Below are 25,003 nucleotides of genomic sequence, written 5' to 3'. Positions count from 1 at the left end.
CTTAAAAAAACTGAATGTGCAAAACATTAAAGAGCGAGCTTTCCAGAAAGCGACACTTTGGTGACTGGCAGCTATTCGTTGGAATTGTGATGCGTGCTCGATATGCAGCGAAGCTTCAAATATCACCTGTGTGGGCGACCGAATTGCATTTAGACCTCACGTCTCCTATTGACGTGGCGATTCATCATGTTCTTTTCCTCCTTGCTGCCACTTTTGTATTCTAGGTCAGGAGAAGTTCCACACACAGTCAAGATAACAGTCACTCCTCAGCTAAACACCCCGTTTGCTTCGGAAGAAATAAACAGTGATGACAAAGGTCGGCTGCTCGCATTTCACCGTTTTTCCTTTGATGGCGGTCGTTTGGGCACTCTTATCTTGTAAAGTACTAATATGAAATTTCTTGAAATTTAAAATGGAGAAGATGATGTCACTGAAGGGCACAGACGGAACGATGACCGAAGATTGCTGCCTCTACCAGCGAAAAATGACTCTGAGATTTTTTTTTCTTTTTATGTCAGTATTTGTGGTTTATAAAGGATACGCGACACTGAAAGCCTGCAGAAAAAGCTGTCATAAAGACAGCTTGGCGAGCCGTAGTCCCCCATACAGCGTCTTTAGAGAAACAAGAAGGAAGTTCACAATTGAAAACGCACTTTCTAGTAGCGTATAAAAAACTGGGCAAAAACTAAACAAAAAATGCAGTTTCAATCATTCAGCAAAAATAGTGGAAATACACGAAAAAATAATAGTGATATTCCAGTCTCCAGGTCTCATATATTCCAGATCTCCAGTCCTAACTCGGCAGCAACCTCACACGCATTTGCCTTGGTTCAGTGAGCCCAGCTCAGCCTCACAAGCAAACGAGCGCCGCATCAAGATGAAGCCGTCCAATAACCTCAGTGCTGCCGCAGAAGCGCACTTATCTTCAGCACCGCCGGGGGCGCTTTTAAAAGGGCGCGTTGTGAAAGTATCGAGGCCAGTGTATCGTGCCACCAAAATAGCACCTCTCTCTGCGGGCGCGGCGCCAGGCGGCCACTGAGCCTCCAAAAGCGCTTCCCGACGGATGGCGATCCTGAACCGCTGCTGCTTCGTGTGCAGCGTACGCGACGGCACGCTGCTCATCGGCATCACCTGCATCGTGAGTCTTGATCGCTACATTCAGGGGGGCGCTCACATCGATGTCGACTTGAAATTGCTTTCACGTTGCGTAGTGGCACGCCTTGTTTTGCTTTGCTTTCCCCCTTGCGGATGGGGATTTTGATGATGGACGCTTCTTCACGCCCATCATGCGTAGTCAAGCTGCATCGGATGTAACTCGTGACATGCGGTCATCTGTGGATGTGACGTCGTGAGTGACACAAGGGGCCGCTCTTATTTCTAATTTATATTGACTTAGGGAATCTCGTCTCATATACGCCTGTATGCTGATGACTGCGACTTACACATTCATCCGCAATTCAGGTGACGCATGGCAATTTCAACTATGTGGAAAATGCGCCTCAATGTTCACGCAAAAACGACAGTCTTTCCCGATTACTGATCGTGTTCACAATTAAGTACCTCTCGTCCGACTGTTCGTAGGCTAACAAAGCTAGTACTGTAATGAATTTCGTTGAGCGAAACTTCACTCCTTACCTTCAAAGAAGCATTCTATCTTATTAATAATATACGTCCTATTCTAGAACACGCATACCCCATTTGGGACCCACATGCGCAGAACCTGATTAAGAAACTAGAGCCTATTCAGAACTGCGCCGCACTGTTGGTTACTAACTATTATAACATCGGCTCCAGCATAACAAACATTAAAACCGAGTTTGCGTGGCAGTTCCTGTATCAAAGGAGAACATTCTTGAGATTGAAATTTTTTCATAGTGTATTTAATGGTGACACCGAAGTAGACAAAAGTATTTGCCTGAAGGGCTCACGCTATGTTTCGCTGGAAATGATCATCCAAAAAAAAAGAGATTGCTTGCAGCACGAATGGTTTTGCTCATTCATTTATCCCATTTACGGCAAGCGAATGGAATCGACTGCCTGAAAGAATAGTCAACGTCCCATCCTTTGCTCTGCTCTGGTTGAAGTGTTTTTCTGTGAGTTTTGTTACATTTTCACTATGTTTATAATGAATTTCATTGTATATTAGCTGCATTATTTTTATTATTGTTTTGTTGTGTGTGGTATTTCCTTTTTTGTCCGTGACGTCTCTTTCTTATGATATACAATGTTTGTAATCCCCTTACAATAATGCCCCACGGGCAACCTGGGTATATGAATAAATGAATAAATAAATAAATAAATAAACAGTAATAGCCTACCTGAGTTTCCTCTAAATTGTTAGTAGGATTTCATTGACTTCTTTTCGCTCTGCAATGTGTCCGGGTTTTGAACGCCAGTGCTGAGTGCTTCTTTCAAATGACTGCACTTGACGGTCTCGACAATTATTGTCAGTCCAATGAGTAATGCACAAACCCATATGCGAAACCTAATAATCATGGAACAAGAAACGACCGGAAAGGCTAAATGAAACCAAACGCAGCACAAGCCGATTTTTCGTAGAGCGGCACGTCGAGAACAGTTCGATCCTCTTTTGCCTTTTCCAATCTAAGGTTTCGGTTTTCGACCTGTGGAACTTCACCATATACACTTGGACTCAGCGAATTTCTGGAGCATGTCGCTGTTAAAGAAATAAAACAAGTTCATCACGATGTTGCTTAAATATAAAAAAGCTACAAACGAACAGAACCGACAAATGATTCGGTCAGTGAAACTACGCTGTGGTGCGATAATTGCAAATAATTAGCTGCGGCGGAAATCATACAAACACTTCAAGTAAAAGTAAATTATCAAACACTAAAACCTTAGAGAGGGGTTACCAAATACTTTAATACACTCGTCTCAAGAGTGGTTATGAATGATGGTTGTGAAATTAAGAACATGTAGGTGCACCATACCCTAAAACTGCATTTTAAAACCAGCAGTTGATGAAGTTGCTCGGAACTATCGATGATAAACAGAGCCAGCTAGACATCCTGCCTTCAGATTTCTAAAAAAGCCTTTGATCACGTGTCCCATCAATATCTCAAATGGAACGTTAATGTGCTGTATTACATATGAGGGCAAATGAGAAAAAAAAAACTACATCTAGTGCTCAGTGGTGAGCCTCAAGCAAACTACTGTATACTGTAGCATAGTGTATATATTTATTTTTATTTTACCTACCCTTTTCTTTCTCTCTATTGCTCACCTCTGATTTCCTGTACTCCTTCCGCGCTCTTTATTTCCACCGCCCCAGTGCAGGTGCTTCAGATATCGTATAGCAGATACCGGGGTTGGCAAATATCTTTTCCTTCCTTTTGTATATACAATAAATAACCACAACAACAACTACAAGTAAACGAGCACCCTTACCTTTTCAATATTCCATAAATGGGTGCTGTCTTTCTTCAGTGGAATGTTATAAGCACTTAGGTGTCTTCTTAAGTGGAACACACATATTGTAACAGTTGTTACACTAAATAATCACAGCAGCCTCTGAACGAGGGCGCCGAGAAAGCTGAACCAGAAACGCGGGCAACGGGAATGGGCCGACACATCAACGTCCTCTACTTCTACGATTGCGCTCCTTTTCTTCTGCCTCTAATGCACGTGTCCCCTCCTCTGGAGCAGCGCCCCGATGCGGTGTTACCGTCAGACCGAAGAGCGGGGAAAAAAGCGTTCAAGAGTTACACCACGAGTCTGACATCACGGAATAGACTAAATGCAGCCTTAAAGTCAGTCGGAGGGTCACGCGCAGTATAGCTGCTTTCGCACCACATGCACAACGTCGCTGCGCTCGCTGTTGTGCGATGAATGAGCTGGTGAGGCTGGCGAAACTTCATACGTTACGTCGCTGAGGCGGCGGACAACAAGGTAAGGGACGAAGTAGCGGCGCAGTAACTTTTCGGACAGCCCGCGGCGACGAACGGGAGTCCAGATCCACGCATAGTCACCTGGGTTGCAGGTAACGTAGCGGCGTCCAAGGTTGTAGCGGTCAGTATCGATCTGCTAATTCTGACGGTGAATACGGTGTCTGGCCAGTTGCCGCGCTTCTTCCGCGCACTGAGCATAAGTGGCGACGTCAAGTTCACTCACACTGTCGGGGGGTTCACGGGTTGCATAGAATCCAGGGGGTGGTAACCTGGCGACCGAAGACTAATTCGAACGGAGTGAACCGCGTAGTTTCTTGTTGCACGGTATTATATGCGAATGTTGCGTAAGGAAGAATTTGGTTCCTTGCTTTGTGCTCGATATCAACATTCATGGAAAGCATGTCAGTAAAAGTCCTGTTGAGGCGTTCCACCAAACCATTTGTCTGCGGGTGGTAGGCCGTTGTATGTCTATGGCTGGTATGCGCGAGCTTGAGCACAGCCTGAGTGAAGCGGGCCGTAAATGCAACTCCACGGTCAGTAATGATTGCGGCAGGGGCACCGTGACGCAGGACGATGTTATGGACAAAGAATTCGGCGACTTCAGCAGCACTACCGTTTGCAAGTGACGTGGTCTCAGCGTACTATGTCAAGCAATTTGTCGCGCCCACAATCCACCGTTTTCCCGTGGATGAATTCAGAAAAGGGCCGAGGAGGCCTATGTCAGTCTGCGGAAAAGGGGTCTCTGGGGTGCTATTTGCTGCAGAAAGCTGGCTGGTTTCAGAGGAGGAGATTTGCGACGTTGGCAATTTAGACATCATCATCATCAGCCTGACTATACCCACTGCAGGGCGAAGGCCTCTCCCATATTTCTCCACTTAACCCGGTTCTGTGCTAGCTGCATCCACTTGACTCCTGCGAACTTCTTAATCTCATCCGCCCACCTTACTTTCTGCCGCCCCCTGCTGCGCTTTCCTTCCCTTGGAATCCAGTTTGTTACCCTAAGCGACCATCGGTTATCCTCTCTTCGCATTACATGTCCTGCCCATGTCCATTTCTTCTTCTTAATTTCCACTAGAATGTCGGTAACTTGAGTTATTTCTCTGACCCACTCTGCACGCTTCCTATCTCTTAATGTTACCCCTACCATTTTTCGTTCCATAGCCCTCTGGGTTGTCCTGAACTTAAGTAGAACTCTCTTGGTTAGCCTCCACGTTTCAGCGCCATAGGTGAGTACAGGTAAGATGCAACTGTTATATACTCTCCTCTTTAGCGATACCGGTAAGCTGCTAGACATAATCTGCGAGTGCTTGCCAAATGCGCTCCATCCCAATCTTATTCTTCTTGTTATTTCCTTTTCATGATCCGGATCTGCGGTTACTACCTGTCCTAAGTAGACATATTCGCCTACTACTTCCAGTACTTCGCTACCTAATGTAAACTGCTGTTCCTTCCCGAGGCTGTTGAACATTACCTTAGCCTTCTGCATATTGATTTTCAAGCCTACCTTTCTACTTCTCCTGTCTAGGTCATCAATCATTATTTGTAGTTCATCTCCCGAGTTGCTTAGCAAGGCAATGTCATCATGTTAGACATGTTGTTACGTATTTAAGCACTGATGGTAGTAGACTGGTCCTGTAATACTTCAACCGAATCTTTGCCAGTGTGCGACTGATACCCAAGTGGCCGGCGGATGGTTCATCTTGACAATTGCTCAAGATTTCGGGACGTAACTGGATATCACAAGAAGCAGAAACGTCTCCTTGTTGCAGTGAAAGTTGCGCTTGTAGAGGACTACACGCCGCAGAATGAAGGACACACGGCGAAACACACCGGGTACAATGGCATTAAAACCCTCCAGATACTTAATTAGTGGCGATAACTCAGAGTCAGTCCGTTAAAGCTGCGTCATACGGGAGACGCTAATGGCACTAATAACAGGGCAATCTTCGCTGATGTATTGCGTAGCTCTTGATAAACAGTCCGCGTCTTGGTGCTGCCGACCCGATTCATAGGCGACCGTCATATTGTACTCATGGAGGCTTCATCTGGCCAACCGGTCTTTAATACCGGCTAGCCAGTATAGCGAGCGATGACGACACGAAACGGTCGTCCGTAAATGTATGGTCGGAACTTACTCAGAGCCCAGATGACGGCAAGACACTCATTTTCTGTCGTGGTGGTGAAAAACTTTGGGAGCCTTAAGGGATTACATGCTAATGACGGGTCGGCTCTTGGCTGCGTGTTGTGGCCGGAAGCTGGTGCTTCCCAGCGACACCCAAAGCCCAGTCCGTCAGCCGCTTTTGAACGGCCGGGTCAGAGCTGGACACCGCAGCCTCCCATCGCTCGAGGTCGGAGAGTTGCCAAGTGGCTGGAGGGTGGAATTCCGAGCATTTGATCATAATATGCTCAAAATCAGCTTTAGGTGCCCCACACAGGGTGCACTGCGGCGAGAACAGTCCTGGATGGATCAAAGATAAGAAAGCAGGGGATGGGAATGTACGGGACTGAAGCTGGTGCCACGTCACCTGTTGTAGCTTAGTCATAGATTTATGAGGAGGAGGGTAGATGGTTAGTTGATCACGGTAATGGAGAGAGATTTCGTGATAGGATACCATGCGCTCGCGAGCATCTCCCCAGGCAGTGGCAGTCCCTGCTCGGCTGACGTATCCTCGAGCAAAAGAGTGAGCTGCTTCGTTGCCTGGGTGACCCGTGTGAGCGGGCACCCATATTAGTTGAATCGAATAGTTCTGTTCCGATTGAGAAAGTTTGCGGCTCGCGTAGGCGATGACAGGTTCTACGCCGTCCTGCCATGGTATGAGGATCGCTCCGACATTGCTCTCTGCATTCTCGTCAAAATGGCACCGAGATACGCTGCCGAACTAGGAACGCGGGCAACAGGAACGAGCCGACACTTGAACATCCTCTACTTCTACCGATTGCGCTCCTTCTACCTCTAATGCACGTGTCTATATCACACCCGCCGTGCAGTGGTTAGTGCGCTCGACTCTACTGTGCTCAAGGATGCGGGATCGGCCGCTTTTCGGCGGAGGCTAAAAGCAACGCGCCCATGTGCAGTGTGAGGTCAGTGCACGTTAAAGGAGGTCGAAATTTCCGGAGCCCGACACTACAGCGTAGCCTGAGTCGCTTTGGGATGGACCCCAAAAACCAAACCACTTACATTCAAGAAGGGAATGGAGACACATGGCCAATTGCAACGGTGCCTCCGGCGGTCAACGGCAGAAACGGTAGAACGGTAGCTTTACATGCAATTGTTCTTACATCCCGTATAGCATGCTCCTTTTTTTTTCTCATTAAACATAACCTCTGGTATGCTTCAGAACATACGTCTTCTATATGTGTGCCGCAATTTAAATTTTGTGTTATTATAATTCCTAGATACTTAAACTGAGTTACATTTACCAAACATTTGTCACCAATGACGTATGGGAACGAAAGGAAAGACTTCTTTGTTTTAATGTGCGTGTATGTTTATTTCGAATAACTTATTTCCATGTTCCACTTTTGCAACATTCGCTCAATGCTTGTAAAGAGTCATTAATTATAAGCTGTTCGTCAGTGTTTCTAACTGTAGAATAAATTAAACAGTCATCTGCGAATAGCTTTAGTCGTACATTTGGTTCCATGACAGCAGAGATATCATTAATATACACCACAAATAATCACTGTCCCAGAACAGAACCCTGTGGAATTCCCGAAAGCACTGCTATTTAACCGGACACATGACCATCCATTTTGACAACCTGGTTACGATTCGTTAATTACTCTTTAATCCATTTTATAATATTTGTATTAATTCCAGCTCTTTGCAGTTTAAAAATTCATTTATTGTGCGACACTTTATCGAACGCTTCCGCAAAATCTACAGCGATGACGTCAATCTGCTGCTTCGCATCAATCGTCGTTGCCAAATCATGAATTGCCTCTACGAGTTGTGCAGTGGTGGAAAGGCCTGCTCTAAATCCGTGTTGATGAGGATAAAGTACAGAGCTTGTTTCCAGGTGATGAAAGGTATGCTTCGCTACAATATGCTTCATAAGTTTACAAGAAATCGATATAAGCGATATTGAGCGGTAGTTATTTACAAGTGTTCGGTTGCTTCCTTTAAACACCAGAATTACTACTGCACTGCGGCAATCTTGTGGCACACAATGGGTATGCAAGGAGTTTTGAAAATTAAGTTTAAGGTATCGCGACGCCCACTCGGCATATCATCGGAGAAATTGTGCTGGTATGTTGTCTGGTCCATTAGCCTTTTCAGCATCCAAATTGAGAGGCTGCTGAAGTATACGCCCTTCTGCGTAATTATGACGTCATCTTTGGCTAGGCAACAAGCATTCTGAACTAAGGTCTGCGCCATCTTTCGTTGCGGTGAATACGTACGGACTGGAAAAAGTGATTAAAGTGATCTACTATATGCTCCTTTTTTATCGCTACCTGATTTTCGTGCTTAATCTCCTGTATTACGTCCTCCTGTAATCAATCCGAGAACTATTCGTGAACGGAATCGGCTCAGTGCTTACATTGTAGAAAGACCGACTGTCCAGTCATTCCTGAGTGTGCTTCAATACGAGTAGCATTTGTGTTCGACTTGCAGTGACGCCAATTTTTGTCTTCCCTACGTTACAGGCGTATATGTATACTGTTTTTCATCTAGATTGCATCCGGGAGAGATCCCTAGAATGATTTTGTGTTATTGTGTGGACAACTATGTGATCCTGCTTCTTCTTTACATTTCCTTTTTTCCTGAGCCCCCTATCACTACTTGAGTGCCTTTTATGTGCAAGAAAACTTTTGTGGCATTCGGGGTAGTTCAAAGTGCGACCTACATTTTATTTTCCCCACTGTGGTTCTTATCTGTTTTATTTTGTCTCATGTTTTTTTTTTTCGTTCATTTCCGCCCACCCATGTCTGAGGACTTCCGTGAAGGATAGCATAGTTGAAAGAAACAAATAAATAATATATAAAGACAGCGGTGATTACCTAATGCAGGGAAGATGAGGTTGTTTTTTTGGGAGGTAGGAGGGGGGCTGTAAAATTGTCCAAATTTTCTCTTGCACTTCTCACGGCCTCGGCGGCAGCTTTTCGGTGGAGGCGAGGAACAACGCGCTCGTGTGCTGTACGAGGTCAGTGCTCGTTGAAGAACCCCCGGGGGCCAAAATTTCCAGACTCCTTCACTACGGCGTCTCTCATAGCCCGAGTCGCATTGGGACTTTAAACCCTGAAACCAACCTTCACTTTCCCTTTATTCCCTTAAAGGCCTCTCTCTGGAAGTATTACATAAGCGGTGGGGTTAAAGATATATATGAAAAAAATTACAAGGGTTGAACCAAATATTGAGCGAAAGCATTAGCTGCGGGTGACCGATCGTCCTTTTTCGTATAAAGCCCCGCTTTAAACAAGCCGTATGAAAGTGCCTTAGTGGCCTATAGGGATAACGTGAATGCCAGGGTCCTAGCAGGCTGATTCTGACATAACTGTCCCATGTGAAACGAGAGACCCAAGTTGGCAGCTCCTGCCGACCGCTTGAGTTGGTAGCCCAGCTCTCACCCTACTGTCAAGTGTGGTGTGACGTCAAAGCGTCACGTGGGTAAGACGTGGTTATCGGCCGCGCTACGTTGAATGCTCGAAGAGTAGTATTGCTTTCGCAATAAAAAAAAGTACGAGTTGAAAATCAATTTTTAGAGCTTCAAGAAATGAAGATGGGCAAGTGAGAGCGGCGACTTTATGGGGAAGGGCATTCCAGTCCACAATTTCTCGGGGAGAAAAATGTCCTAAAAAATTTCTTGTGCGAGCAACAGGCCGAGTTATCTGAAACGGATGCGCAGCGCAGTGAGATGTGTGGGTGCACAATGTAAGGTGGACTTTTTAGAATTTTGCACAGCAAACAAAAGCTGGCAATGCGGCGTCGAAATATTTCAAGGCTAGGATTTTCTTTCGAAACGCTGATGGAATATGCGCGATGCACGAAACGGATGGTTTTTAACTGATCGCATTTGTTAGATGGGACTGGCCTACTGATGTTTTTATCTGATGAGTGTTTTATATGCCAGAAATTTTACTTGATGGGGCGCAGGACGGTTTTATGAAGCCTGAAGGCCTGTTTGGGATGATGATGAGGGGTAGGGAAGAATTTGAAGGTGGCGAATTCTACGATCACTTATTTTGCGAGGGTATTAAGCGATGTTAAATTTTCAGGGTGGTTTGTTAGGATTAGGTCTAGAACGTTTCATGTTCTGTCAGTAACACGAGTAGGTTCAAAGAACGTTTGACTGAGATTAAAATTAAGACATACAGAAAAATATTTCTTTTGAGTTTTCACTCCTAAATTTTGGCAGTCGATACATGGAAAGATAACGTCGCAAAAAAAGAGATGCTAGGCGTTTAGATGCTTGAAAGTAACTTGTAAAAGCACGTCGTTTAATTTTTATTACCTGGTTTTATTATTTATTTATTTAATTTGTTGATACTGTTGGCACAGAGGCCGTTACAAGGTGGATATTTTTTTCTATGATTTTGCACTCATACCTCAAACACCAGGAGGAGCGTGAACTACCACTACATAAAACCACTACATACCATATAAAATCACTACATAGGACATTTGTGAATATAAAGTGAGCATTGCAAGGAAACAAAACGGGTGTCGCAGAAGAAATGCGCTATACACGACACTTTTAATACAGAAAAAAGAATGGGAAAATAGTGTGAAAAATCGGGTGCTAGAAGTCAACACTTGCAGCAAGGTAATTCAATGTAGCCTTTTAAAATTGAGAAGTAGCGCCTAACAGAGTGCTCGCACGTGGTAATGAGTTCCATTTTTCTATCGTGTGTGGGAAAAAAATAATATTTAAATATACAAGTTCTTGCATTTAGGGGCCTGATTTAGTAGGGGTGACTGTATCTGAGCGTGATGACCTTTTTTGAATATAAAGTTCGGCCCTAAAATTGAAGTAATTCGTATAAATGAAATGGAGGAAATTTAACGTGGCCACCATTCGCCGCCAGGATAATTTCTGTAAGGTAACTGTAGTTACCATGGCCGTGACTAGATCCGTTGTTCTGTATTTGCATAGAATAAACATTGCTGCTCTCCTCTGGATTCTGTCAATTTGACCAGTTTGGTTCTTTTTATGAGGATACTATATAATGCTAGGGTATTCTAACATGGAACGTACTAAAGTTAGGTAGGCTGTGAGTTTCACTTTGAAAGGGCGTTTTTTTTTTATTTCCGTCTTAATTACGATAACTTTCCTCTGGCTGAGTTGCACATGTTGTTAATGTGGATCTTGGGATATGGCGACGCGTAAATATTTAAAACGACTCATAATTGCGTTTATTTTCATGCTCCGTTTTTATATCTAAATTCAGGGCGATCCTTAATGTTTGAAGGCAATCATCTGTGAATAAACGCACCGTAATTCTTTTGTAGAGCCTACCAGTTATGCCATTGATGTAACATCAGAACAGGACAAGGCTTAGCCTGGAGCCCTGCGGTATTCCAGATGTCACATTGCTTCCTGTTAGCAAGGTCCAGGGCCGTAATACCAGAGGGGAGGGCCCCGTTAAAAAAAATATAGGAGGGCCTCTATAACATCCCAACCCCTTTTTTCATGTCAGAGGCTTTAAACGTCTTAGAATTTCCTGCAGAGAACACACGCCATGTTTACTCAAAATTTCTGCTGACTCTTTATGAATGTTGTCTAAGAATATACTTCCCCGCAGAACAGACGGACAGGCTGGCATCTAGACTGAGCTATTCTAGGAAACGGCAGGACACAAAAGATCCTCTCTCAAAAATCAAAACGCGCGTTCGTTAAACATAAATTTCTCGAGTGGCTATTTTCTTGGCTAACTGGATAGCGCAGGACGATTGCATGACTGTGAGCACAGACGAACTTGAGATGTGTCTTGTTCATAGGCTGTTCGCGAGTTGTTACCGTAAATATGCTACAAATCATGTAATAGTTTTGTTAGTTCATCCAGCAGGACGAATTGAAGCTTGTGCAGTGTTTCTGCACAAACCAAGAATATGTTTTACATCCTAACTAAAAGTACAGAAATAATGTTTTTTACTCCAAACGCCGTCATAATGCGGGGCGAATGTTTTTTCGGGACGGTAGCGCCTGTAGCAAATGACTTTTATGGTACAAAATTAGTTTAAACACACTCAAATATCAATATTTGCAGAACACAGCAAGTGTAGTCCCAACGGTTTCTTCAGCTTCGTCTTCCTTTCGCGTCACTACTGTTGGTAGTCCTCTTCTTCAACATCAAGCGACGCAGGGCATATATGTAACAATATTTTCATTTATCAGATTCTCTACATTTAAAAGGAGAGTATATTTGCATTTTGCGGACAATTTCTACTTCTAAAACAGAACGAAACAATTTTGCATATGTCACATACCTTCACTGTTTTCAATTTACAGAATAAATTTACATTTTACGAAATAGCGTATGCAGCTCGTTCCACCGCCGGCGGGCGATAAAGTATGGGCTCTGTGTTTAGTAGGACACCGTTAATGATTAGCCGGCTCCCAATGCGCATCTTCGTTCGTGCAAATGCACTTTTATTTATATGATGTGAACCCTTTAGCCGTGCCATCGCGTCTTCAAGACGAAGCTCAAGTACCCTTTTAATTGGTTTAAAAATAAAACAGCTCAAAACGAAAGAATAGAAACAGACACCACAGCGCTTGTGGTGTCTGCTTCTATTCTTTCGTCTGTGTGTTTTGAGCTGTGTTATTTTTAAACCATGTATCACCAACTCGCCCGCTTTGCCATTCTGTTGAACCCTTTTAATATTTTGCAAAAACATTATATTTTTGCTCACTGAAGACATTATGTTCAGTATTTTACAGGAATTCAATTTTGAAATAGGGCGCATATTCAATTATCATGTTTTTTTTTATTCCACTTAAGGCACGTCGTTAACAGTATTTACGTTTCAATAAGCGTTTTCCTGGGAGTTCATGGTAAGATATTAAACCCGCCTTAGAATCTCGCGTCTCCTTTCACAGCAGCGACAAATTACTAAAGCGTTCAAAGCGGAGAGTTGAGCGGAGAGTTGTTGGTGATCTTTAGATTCAATTCACATGGTAACTAGCGCCGCGGTGGCGTAGCGGTAGAACCTCCGCCTCGCATGCAAGAGGCCCGGGGCTCAAATCCCAGTGCCACGCAATTCTCTACCATATAAAAAAAAACCGCTTGTCGATGGAATTGCAAAAACAGGTTTGGGGCGCGACCTGATGCCGGTGAACACCTGCGGCATTGCACTCCCTCACCAGAACAGGAGTTGGCCACCCTGGTGCAGTAATTGGCCGCAACCACTCATGATTAGTTCCACAAAACCCCTGCGGCTGCGGAAAAACTGACCACGGCGGCGGTCAGACCTGTGTCGCAACAGGAGGTGTTAAGAATTTCTGGCTCCGCTGGACAGGCCGCCGTTGGAAACTGACCCTGGCAACGTTTAACGTTAGAACCCTAGCCAGTGAAGCTAGTTTAGCAGTGCTGTTAGAGGAACTAGAGGGCATGAAATGGGATGTCATAGTGCTTAGTGAGGTTAGGAGGCCGAATGAGGCATGTACTGTACTGAAGGATGGGCATGTACTGTGTTATCGAGGTTTAGCGGAGAGGAGAGAACTAGGAGTAGGTTTCCTTGTCAATAAGTATACAACGGGCAATATAGACGAATTCTATAGTATTCATGAGGGGGTGGCTGGCATCGTAATTAGGCTTAATAAGCTCTATAAACTGAAGGTTGTGCAGGCCTATGCACCCACATGTAGTTATTATGGCCAGGTAGTTGAAAGCTTCTATGAAGATGTAGAATCGGCAATCCGAAAAGTAAACACGCAGTATACTGTACTAATGGGCGACTTGCAATGCCAAGGTAGGGTAAAAGCAGGCAGGAGGCCAGGCAATAGGTGGCTATGGCATTGGTTCTAGGAATAGCTGGCGGGTTACTAGTTGAGTTTGCAGAGCGCAATAACCTAAGGATCGTTAATACCTTCTCCAGCAAACGAAAGAACCGGAAATGGACTTGGAAAAGTCCTAACGGGGAGACTAAAAATGAAATCGACTTCATAATGTGTTCAACCCCAGCCATTATGCAAGATGTAGAGGTAATCGGGACAGTGCGATGCAGTGACCACAGGATGGTGAGGTCCAGAATTAGCCTAAATCTGAAGAAGGAACGCAGCAGATTAGTAACAAAGAAACCCATCAATGAATAAGCAGTGAGGGGGAGGGCAGAGGAGTTCAGGATCTCGCTACAGAAGAGGTATTCAGCTCTAACTGAGGATGGCGACATTACACTAGAGGCAAGGAACAATAATTTCAGAGATATCATTACTGAGTGCGCGGTAGAAGTAGGCGGTAGGATAGTTAGAGAGGATACCGGTAAGCTGTCTAAGGAGGCGAAAGAGTTGATTAAGAAACGCCCGAGTATGAAAGCTCCAGTAGACCAGATAGAATTGGCCGAGATATCAAAGCTACTCAATGAGCGCAAGGTGGCCGATATAAGGAAGTACAACATGGAGTAAATTGAGCATGCTGTAAAGAACGAGGAAAGCCTTAAAGCGGTAAAGAAGACATTGGGCATATGCAAAAACCAGATGTACGCGATAAGGGTCAAGCCGGACGACGTCATCACGAATATGGACAAGATAGTCAAAGTAGCCGGGTAGTTCTATACAGATCTCTACAGTAGCCGAAGTAGTCAGGACCGTAATGTGATTGGCGGTAGGGAAAAACACTCAGACGTTCCACCAGTGACGAAGGACGAGGTCAAGCAAGGATTAGAAACTATGAAAAGGGGGAAATCGGCTGTAGAGGATCAGATAGCTACAGATTTGTTAAAGGACGGGGGGATATCGTGCTAAAAAACTGGCCACGTAGTGCCTGGGGTCATCGACGGTACCGGTACCATGGAAGAATGCAAATATTGTCCTCATTCATAATAAAGGGGACTCTAAGGACCTTTAAAATTATAGACCAATCAGCTTATTGTCTGTTGCGTATAAGGTATTTACTAAGGTAATCGCTAATAGAATCAGGACAACCTTAGACTTCAATCAAGCAAATGATCAAGTAGGTTTTCGGAAACGGTACTCTACTATCGATCATATCCATACCATCAACCAGGTGATAGAAAAATGCTCGGAATATAACCAGCCCTTATACATAGCATTCATTGATTACGAAAAAACATTTGACTCAGTTGAAACTTCGGCGGTGAGGCAGGCATTGCGAAATCAGGGCATTGGAAATCAGGGCAGGCATTGCGACAAGCCGTACGTGAAAGTGCTGGAAGATACATATAGTGGCTGCACAGCAACCATAGTTCTGCATAAAGAAAGTAACAAATTCCGATAAAGAAAGGTGTTAGGCAAGGAGACACGATCTCCCCAGTACTATTCACAGCTTGTTTAGAGGAAGTATTCAGAGACTTGGAATGGGAGCAGTTAGGGATAAGGGTAGATGGAGAATAGCTCAGTAATCTGCGATTTGCTGATGACATTCCCTTGCTAAGTAACTCGGGGGATGAACTACAAATAATGATTGATGACCTAGACAGAAAAAGTAGAAAGGTAGGCTTAAAACTGAATATGCAGAAGACTAAGGTAATGTTCAACAGTCTTGGGAAGGAACAGCAGTTTACGTTATGTAGCGAGGCACTGGAAGTAGTAGGCGAATATGTCTACTTAGGACAGGTAGTAACCGCAGATTCGGACCATGAAAAGGAAATAACAAGAAGAATAAGATTGGGATGGAGCGCATTTGGCAAGCACTCGCAGATTATGACTAGCAGCTTACCGGTATCACTCAAGAGGAAAGTATACAGCAGTTGCATCTTACCTGTACTCGCCTATGGAGCTGAAACGTCAAGGGTTCTACTTAAGTTCAGGATAACTCAGAGGGCTATGGAACAAAAAATGGTAGGGGTAACATTAAGAGATAGGAAGCGTGCAGAGTGGATCAGAGAAATAACTCAAGTTAGTGACATTGTAGTGAAAATTAGGAAAAAGAAATGGGCTGGGAAGGACATGTAGAGCGAAGTGAGGATAACCGATGGTCGCTTAGGGTAACAAACTGGATTCCAAGGGAAGGAAAGCATAGCGGGGGGCGGCAGAAAGTTAGGTGGGGGGATGAGGTTAAGAAGTTAGCAGGGGTCAAGTGGATGCAGCTAGCACAGGACCGGGTTAATTGGAGAAATATGGGAGAGGCCTTCGTCCTGCAGTGGGTGTAGTCAGGCTGATGATGATGATGATGATGGTGGTGGTAACTAGCACTGTAGACATGGACAGAACTGTAGCGGATACCAGCAGTCATAATCTCTTGCTAATAATGCATTGATTTTTCACAGCTATCACTGCCTACGCTCAGGTCAATAAAATAAAAACTGGCCTCAACAGCAGTAATGACAGAGGTCAGTTGGTTTACCAGCTGTTAAGAACTGAATCCCAATTGAAAGCCTGCGAGTACCTATTGAATACACTTGACCGGTTACTGGTACCCAATGATTTCCAGCTAGTAGGCTTGTGGAACCAGTTAATGTCAATTAGTACCAGCTGGAACCAACTGAATTCAGTTAGAGTAAGCTAAAAACCATTTTGGATCTTTTTCCATATATTTTGGCGAGTATTAAGTTTTGTATTTTGAGGGGAAAAATATATGGATAGCTTTGCGACTAGGCGTAAGATGCGACAAAAAGCTTTTAAAGAATTTGACACTGCAATGCATAAGTTCTAATTTTAACCATGGGAAATCAGGAAGAAGATAAGTTGACTATTTTTCGTACCATACCTCGAAACGTGCATTTTTTTCCAGCTCTTGGGGTCCCCTTAGAACCGAGGGCCTGGCGCATTTGAACCCTTTGAACCCTGAATAATTCATTTCAGGCAAGGTATGATTTGATACATGTGATAATACTAATATGAAATTCAGAATTAAGTAATTTTGTCAGAAGATGTGAATTTGAAACGCGGTCAAAAAGATTTTGACAGACCCAAACATATAGAGTCTATTTGGCTACGTTCGTCTATCGCTTTCGCGAATCGCGCAATGTTTCTGCGAGTTGTGTAATTACAGATAGGCGCCTTCTGAAGCCATGCTGATTCGAGCGTTCAAAGTGATCACACAAAATTTCTGATGTGATATGTTCTAAACTTTTACATGTGCAGGTTATCAAAATTGGTGTGCAGTTTTCAACCCTGTGTTTATCACCAGATTTATGAATCGGCACAACTCTCGCCATCAGTCAATGATACGGCAAGTATGCTGTTCTAGTTATGCTTTAAGTATAATTGATAAGTATTTTCAGACCTATATCGCGTAGCGTTTCAAAAATTCGTCAGGGATACCGTCTGGGCCGACAGATTTTTCCGGATCGGTGTAAGGTACAAGCAACAGGATTCCCTTTTAGGATAAGAAAATGTCTTGCAAGGTAAGAAGCGTGCAATAATTAGGCCTTCTTAAGTTTCAAGCCAATGCTTCTGGTGAATAAAACATCGTGAAAAAATTACTGTATTTATCAGCAACCTCTGAGCAGTCGGTAATAACATCTCCAGAGTCAACAATGTAGTTGGTATTTTCGTTCGATGATGCCAAAAGCTCTGTGGGGAGTCTCACAAATCCAGCTAATGTCTGGTTGTAATACTTTCTTTTGCAGCCTACGATTTCTCTTTTAATATCGTTTAAAGTTGAAATAAATCAAATTAGTTTCGTATCTTCTTGTTTCTCTGGCATTTTAGCATTCGTTTTATATGAAAACTTTTTCGGTTAACTCACGGGTTCGGCTTTTTTTTTATCGTTTTCTGTCGTTTGGGAGCAATTCTCCAAACAATAATGTGTAATAGTTTTAAAGTGGTTCCACAGCGAATTTACGTCAATATTATACAATCATTTCTCAGTAATCTAAAATGCGCACATCATCAGCTCTAGAAGAATCATTTAAAATCAGGGATAATCTCTTCTCGTTCTTCGCATGCAGCTCTGCCTTTACACACAGCAAAGCAAGTTTATGGCCACTCAGTGCATTATGGACAGATATTTTACGTTCAGCAACCTTACCCTTTACGAAAACCAGGTCTAAGAGGGATGCTGAGGTTGCTCCAATCCTCGTTGCTTCTTGTACTAATTGTGTAAGGTCGCTGCTGAACGTATCCATCAGGGCTTCGCAGTGTTTGGTGTTCGTAGTGCTGCATATTTAATGTATATTCTTTTGTATACAAGGTAGGTTGAAATCACCCGCAATAATTAGTTGTGCGTTTAAAAATCATTTATTGATCATATGAACTCAGTTCGAGTGTTCGGTGGTCGATAAACTGCTACAATTATGCAGGGTGCACCACACCACCTATTTTTGCACCATGAATTGTCGTTCTCGGGACTGTCGTTAAATGACACTAACCGGATATATTTTTTAAATATGATGGCGATGCCTCCATTTCGCGTACCTCGATCTCTGCGAATAATTTTATATTTAGGTGGTACTATTTCCAATCCCTTATCTCTGGTCGTAACCACGTTTCAGTTACTATTACAATCTCAGGATTGAAATCAAAAAGGAGGTCTTCTAATTCTACTGTTTCATTGACTATTAGGGTGAAATCACGAGTGTTGTCAATGGCGCTCGTTTGCATCCTTTCTTTCTAATTTTAATCTGCACGATCTCTGGTCATCCAAAACATATGTTTGCTTGGCAACTTTATCGTGTACTAGCTGGACCATCGATCCGCTGTCTCTTTCTTGCTTTGAAATTTCACCCAGATTTCTTCGTTTTTGTAAAGCAGTGGAAAGTCGTCCGAGACCGATATGTTGGTACCGTTTAGTTTCTTGCAATTTTTCATGATCTCCATTTTTATTTGTAGTCGAAAACCCTCAGTATTATTGGTCGTGTGCTGTTGTCGCGCTTTTGGCCACGTCCGTTGATTCTTTCCACCATTTCTACTTTATACACCAAGTTTGTGTTCGGAGACATCACAAAACACTTTTTTTTCCTGATTTCACCACTGGTTTCCTGGTCATTTTTGGGTATTCCGAAGATTATTACATTTTCGCGATTGCGATCTTTCAAATCTGTGATCTTTTGTTGCTTTGTTTTGTTTTCGTTGTTTTGTTGTTTTGTTGCAAGGTCTTCTATTTTCGTTTCATGCTCGGCTACTTTCTTTAATGTGCTTTCCATCCGTACAATTATTGCGGTTCTAGTCGTCTTGAGAAAATATATTTGTATGGCCTTAATTTTCTTAATATCTTCACGCATTTCTTTCTGTCCGGACAGCAGTTCTTGCAGTATTGCTCGACATGGTTAGGCCCAGGATTCAGTTTAAAATCCGCAGTCAGCATAAGGAGCAAAGACATACATTGCATAGCATTCTCGATGAGCACTGGAGCGCGACAGAGCAATGAGAAACCTATGATCGCTTCGATACTTACTAACCTGTAAGCACAGAACGTAAGGTTGTAACAGGCCCACGGGATCACTCGATGAAGACTGTCCTGTGCGCAGGTTAGGCGTTGCCACTGGGGTTGCCGTCGACAGTCCTTGTGCATGCACCAGTCGACTGATATCAAGATTCCCCGTTGATTCCGGCATGCGTTCGTATGCGATGCGGTTGAAGGCCATGTCTGTGTTTGAAGCATGCAGCGATCTTGGTGTATAGCACAGCAGCGCCTGTAAGGAGAGGACGCAAGGTTGTGACGGTTCCATCCGTTGCTTTCGCCATGCCGACTGGATGACTCGACGAACACTGGCCGTATGCACTCTGTGCGCTGGATAGGCACTGCCACTGCGGCTGCCGTCGACTGTCCTTACGCATGCTCTAGTCGGCTGATATCAAGATGCCACGTTGATTCTGGTACGCGGTGGTCTGCGATACGGTTTAAGGCCAGGCCCGTATTTGCACCATATAGCGATCCTGATGCATAACACAGCAGCGACTATAAGAACAGGTTGTAGGGTTAGGACGCTTCTATCCGTAGTTTCGCCGTGCCCACGGGTACTCGATGAAGGCTGGTCTTGTGTAGTCTGTGCGCAGTTTAGGCGTTACCACTGTGGTTGCAGTCGACGATCCTTGCGAATGCTCCATTCGGTTGATATCAAGATGACACGTTGATTCCGGCGTGCCGTGCTCTGCGATGTGTTTGAAGGCGAGACCCGTGTTTCAATCATGTAGCGATCCTGGCGCATAGCACAGCAGCACCTGTAAAAAAAAGGACGTAAGATTGTGACCATAGTTTCGAAATGCCCACGGGATGGCTCGATGAAGACTGGCCCTATGTAGTCTGTACGCTGGTAGGCGTTGTCACTGCGATTGCCGTCGACGGTCCATGCGCATGCTCCAGTCGGTTGATATCAAGATGACACGTTGATTCCAGCATCCGGTGGTATGTGATGCGGTTGATGGCCAGCCCCGTGTTTGGAGCATGTAGCTATCCTGGTGCATAGCCAGCAGCAACTGTAAAACGGACGTAGGTTTATGACGCTTCCATCCGTAAGTTTCACCATGCCCACGGATGACTCGATGAAGATTGGCCTTACGTTGTCTGTGCTCAGTGTGAATGTTCCCACTGCGGTTGCCGTCGATGAACCTTCCGCATGCTCCAGTCGGTTGATATCAAGATGCCACGTTGATTCCAGCATCCGGTGGTATGTGATGCGGTTGATGGCCAGGCCCGTGTTTGGAGCATGTAGCTATCCTGGTGCATAGCCAGCAGCAACTGTAAAACGGACGTAGGTTTGTGACGCTTCCATCCGTAAGTTTCACCGTGCCCACGGATGACTCGATGAAGATTGGCCTTACGTTGTCTGTGCTCAGTGTAAATGTTCCCACTGCGGTTGCCGTCGATGAACCTTTCGCATGCTCCAGTCGGTTGATATTAAGATGCCACGTTGATTCCAGCATCCGGTGGTATGTGATGCGGTTGATGGCCAGGCCCGTGTTTGGAGCATGTAGCTATCCTGGTGCATAGCCAGCAGCAACTGTAAAACGGACGTAGGTTTGTGACGCTTCCATCCGTAAGTTTCACCGTGCCCACGGATGACTCGATGAAGATTGGCCTTACGTTGTCTGTGCTCAGTGTAAATGTTCCCACTGCGGTTGCCGTCGATGAACCTTTCGCATGCTCCAGTCGGTTGATATCAAGATGCCACGTTGATTCCAGCATCCGGTGGTATGTGATGCGGTTGATGGCCAGGCCCGTGTTTGGAGCATGTAGCTATCCTGGTGCATAGCCAGCAGCAACTGTAAAACGGACGTAGGTTTGTGACGCTTCCATCCGTAAGTTTCACCGTGCCCACGGATGACTCGATGAAGATTGGCCTTACGTTGTCTGTGCTCAGTGTAAATGTTCCCACTGCGGTTGCCGTCGATGAACCTTTCGCATGCTCCAGTCGGTTGATATCAAGATGCCACGTTGATTCCAGCATCCGGTGGTATGTGATGCGGTTGATGGCCAGGCCCGTGTTTGGAGTGTGTAGCTATCCTGGTGCATAGCCAGCAGCAACTGCAAAACGGACGTAGGTTTGTGACGCTTCCATCCGTAAGTTTCACCGTGCCCACGGATGACTCGATGAAGATTGGCCTTACGTTGTCTGTGCTCAGTGTAAATGTTCCCACTGCGGTTGCCGTCGATGAGCCTTCCGCATGCTCCAGTCGGTTGATATCAAGATGGCACGTCTGCGATGCGGTTGAAAGTCACGCCTGAGTTTGAAGTATGTAACAATCCTGTTCCATAGTGCAGTAGCATCTCTAAGAACAGGACATGATGTCGTGTCGCTTCCATCCGTAAAGTTTTGCCGTGCCCACGGGACGACTAGATTGACACTGGCTTTTTGTAGTCTGCGCGCTGGTCGGCGTTGCCACTGCGGTTGCAGTCGGGGGTCCTTGCGCATGCTCCATTCGGTTGATATTGTGGCGGGAAGCAGGTCTGGACTTCATGAAAAGGCAGGCGAGGCTTTGTGAGCAATCAGTGTTCAACCGATACCGCGCGAACCCACTTCAACGTCCTTTTCGTTCAGGCGCCACCTGAGAACACCAGGTGGCAATACTCCCCTTCCTAAAAAAATAACAGCTGAGGCTGAGCACGAGAAATGGGCAGTACAAGCGAAAAGAAACGATCAGCACAGGAAGAGATTAGACAACGGAGGCGGGGAGGCACATTGGACATTACCGCGTGATATACGGCTTCATGCGGACAATGTGCATGATCTCTGAGCGTTGTTGCCAACGCGAGAGCTGCACAACGCCAGCTAGAAGGACGTGTATGTCACTTCCGTGACACGGCGCAAAACTTTGTAAGGTCCGAAGTAATGTGAGATCAGATTGTCACACAAGCCAGGCCGGCGCACCGTGGTCCACACCCAAACTCTCTCTCCGGGATGGTATGTGACATGTCGATGACGGAAGTTGTATAGCGGCGTGCATCCGTGCCCTGCTGTTGCTGAATGTGAATGCGGGCAAGTTGACGGGATTCCTCAGCCCAGTGAGAAAACTGCACAGCGTCTCACGTGAGTGGATGATCATACGTGTAGCACGGAATCATGGCATCCAAAATGGTGTAAAACGCCGCGTCTCTTGGGTGGCCATGCTGTAAGCATATGTGATGTAGGGGAGAATCTCATCCCAGATTTTGCGCCGCCTACGTACATTGTACATTGCGATCATGTCGCCGATGGTTTTGTTCAGTCTCTCCGTGAGGCCATTCGTCTTCGGGTGATAGGCAGTGGTTTGGCGGTGGCTCGTATGACTAAGCTCAAACACGTCGTGCAGGAGCTGTGCCGCAAACGCGGTGCCGCAATCGGTGCGACTAGGGCGGTGCGCCATGGCGCAACATGATTTGCTGCATAAAGAACTGAACTATCTCAAATGATGTGCCACGCTGTACCGCCTTATGTTTCCGTGTACCGTGTGAGATAGTCGGTCGCGACTATAATCCATTTTTTTTACCGGCCGATGACAGTGGAAATGGGTCAGTCGCAAGCGCAGGTGACCGGTGAAACGTTCACCAGTTACATTGAGGACGTTGTTGATTTGTGTCGCCGCGTTAACCCGACTAAGAACGAGTTCGATCATATACGTCATGTCCTCACGAGAATAGATGACGGCGCCTTCAATATTGTCACGTACACGGTGACTAAGGATACCAATGATAGAAAGGGGTAGCCCAGACACAACAACACAGCAGCACAGACGCAAACGTGCAAGCGACACTTTGTCGTTATCTTCAACTTCGTCCTCCTTTCACACCTCAGTCATGCGCCACCTGGCAACGCTAGGTGGAATTACCCCCTCCTTCCGAAAAAAAATGAGAAGGGCCGGTAAAAATGGTGTGAAAAGCAAGAGAGTGGTCACAGCGGGTGGCCATACGCTATCGGTGGTAGTACGGCTTCAGTCGCACAATGTGCACAATGTCCGAGCTGTGCTTTCGACGTTTTGGTTGTGTGGCAACGTCTGGGATAACTTCATAACTGATGTCACTCACACGGCGCAACACTTTGTACGGCCCGAAGTAGCGGGAAAGGAGTTTCTCTGACAAGCCTGGACGGCGAACTGGTGTCCATACCCAGACTTGGTCTCCAGGCTTGTAGTCAACCTGGCGGTGCCGGAGGTTGTAACGGTGCACGTCAGTGGTCTGCTGCTGCCCAATGTGCACACGGGCGAGCTGGCGGGCTTCCTCAGCGCGGATGGCATATTGCTGGGCATCTGAGGATAGCTGGTCATCATCTGGGCACGGGAGCATGGAATCGAGCATGCTCTGAACTTCGCGTCCGTAAACAAGTCGAAATGGTGTGAAGCGCGTTGTCTCTTGTAAGGCTGTATTATACGCAAATGTGACGTACGGCAGCACCTCGTCCCAGGTCTTGTGCTGCACATCGACGTACATTGCCAACATGTCCGCAATCGTCTTATTCAATCTTTCTGTAAGGCCATTGCTTTGTGGATGGTACGCTGTGGTCTTGCGATGGGTCGTGCAACTCAGCTCAAATATGCGGTCGATCAGCTGTGAAGTGAAAGCTGTCCCTCTGTCGGTAATGACGTAGGAAGGGGCGCCATGCCGCAAGACTATGTTGTGCATGAAAAACTCTGCTACTTCGGAAGCTGTGGCATGAGGGATTGCCTTTGTCTCAGCGTATCGAGTCAGGTAGTCAGTAGCGACTACTATCCATTTGTTTCCGGCCTGCGACAAAGGGAAAGGGCCAAGGAGATCCATTCCAATTTGGTCGAACGGAATGCGGGGTATTTTAACGGGCTTGAGAAATCCGGCAGGCTTCTGGGGCGGTGTTTTACGGCGCTGGCATTCGCGACAGCTTCGTACATAACCTTTCACAGCTGATGGAGAGTCCTGGCCAGTAATACATGTTGCGCACTCGAGCAAGAGTCCGTGAGCAACCCAAATGACCAGACGTTGGTTCATCATGGCAAGCAAGGAGAATATCCTCACGGAGCTCGCATGGCACTACCTGAAGGTAAGTTCTGTCTTGGCCCTGGGAGTTTCTTTTATACAACACGCCTTGCCGTATGCAGAAGGAACCAAGGTGCCGAGATAGGTGTCGAGGCAGGGTCGTATCACGCCCTTCCAGATAATCGATGAATGGAAGGATGTCTGGATCAGCTATTTGTCGATCTCTGAGCTCAGATGCGCTGAGGGCTCCTAGAAAACCGCTATCGTCATCGGCTGTAGTATCGCCAGTGTCAACGGGTGCTCGTGACAGCGTGTTGGCGTCTTCGTGTTTGCGGCCGGACTTCTAAACAATGGTTATGTCAAACTCCTGAAGTCGTAAACTCCAGCGTGCAAGTCGTCCAGATGGGTCTCGCAGATTTGCCAGCCAGCACAAACAATGATGGTCGGTGACGACTTTAAATGGCCGGCCGTAAAGATAGGGGCGAAACTTCATAGTAGCCCATACGAGCGCCAGGCATTCCTTTTTTGAGGTGGAATAGTTCATTTCGGCACGAGAGAGAGTGCGGCTAGCATAGGCTATTACTCGCTCAAACCCGTCTTGATGCTGAACAAGGACCGCGCCAAGACCGATACTACTGGCGTCAGTGTGCACCTCAGTGTCAGCC

The 25,003-nt window shown here is 45.6% G+C and overlaps 1 protein-coding gene across 1 annotated transcript in view; it reads left to right on the top strand.

The window, feature by feature from the left end:
• Positions 1-1,049: 1,049 nt before the first annotated feature.
• LOC146194146 (uncharacterized) overlaps positions 1,050-25,003 on the top strand; it is a 277,763-nt gene continuing 253,809 nt past the window's right edge. The window contains exon 1 of the mRNA XM_084596029.1: positions 1,050-1,138. Coding sequence (XP_084452155.1) covers positions 1,064-1,138 — 75 coding nt within the window. The 5' untranslated portion in view covers positions 1,050-1,063. The remainder of the gene's footprint in view (positions 1,139-25,003) is intronic.

The sequence above is a fragment of the Amblyomma maculatum genome, chromosome 3 (assembly GCF_055883805.1).
Source record: "Amblyomma maculatum isolate TAMU_Amacu chromosome 3, ASM5588380v1, whole genome shotgun sequence".
Lineage (NCBI taxonomy): Eukaryota > Metazoa > Arthropoda > Arachnida > Ixodida > Ixodidae > Amblyomma > Amblyomma maculatum.
Note: the sequence above shows the minus strand (reverse complement) of the source record. Positions and strands in the feature narration are given on the sequence as shown.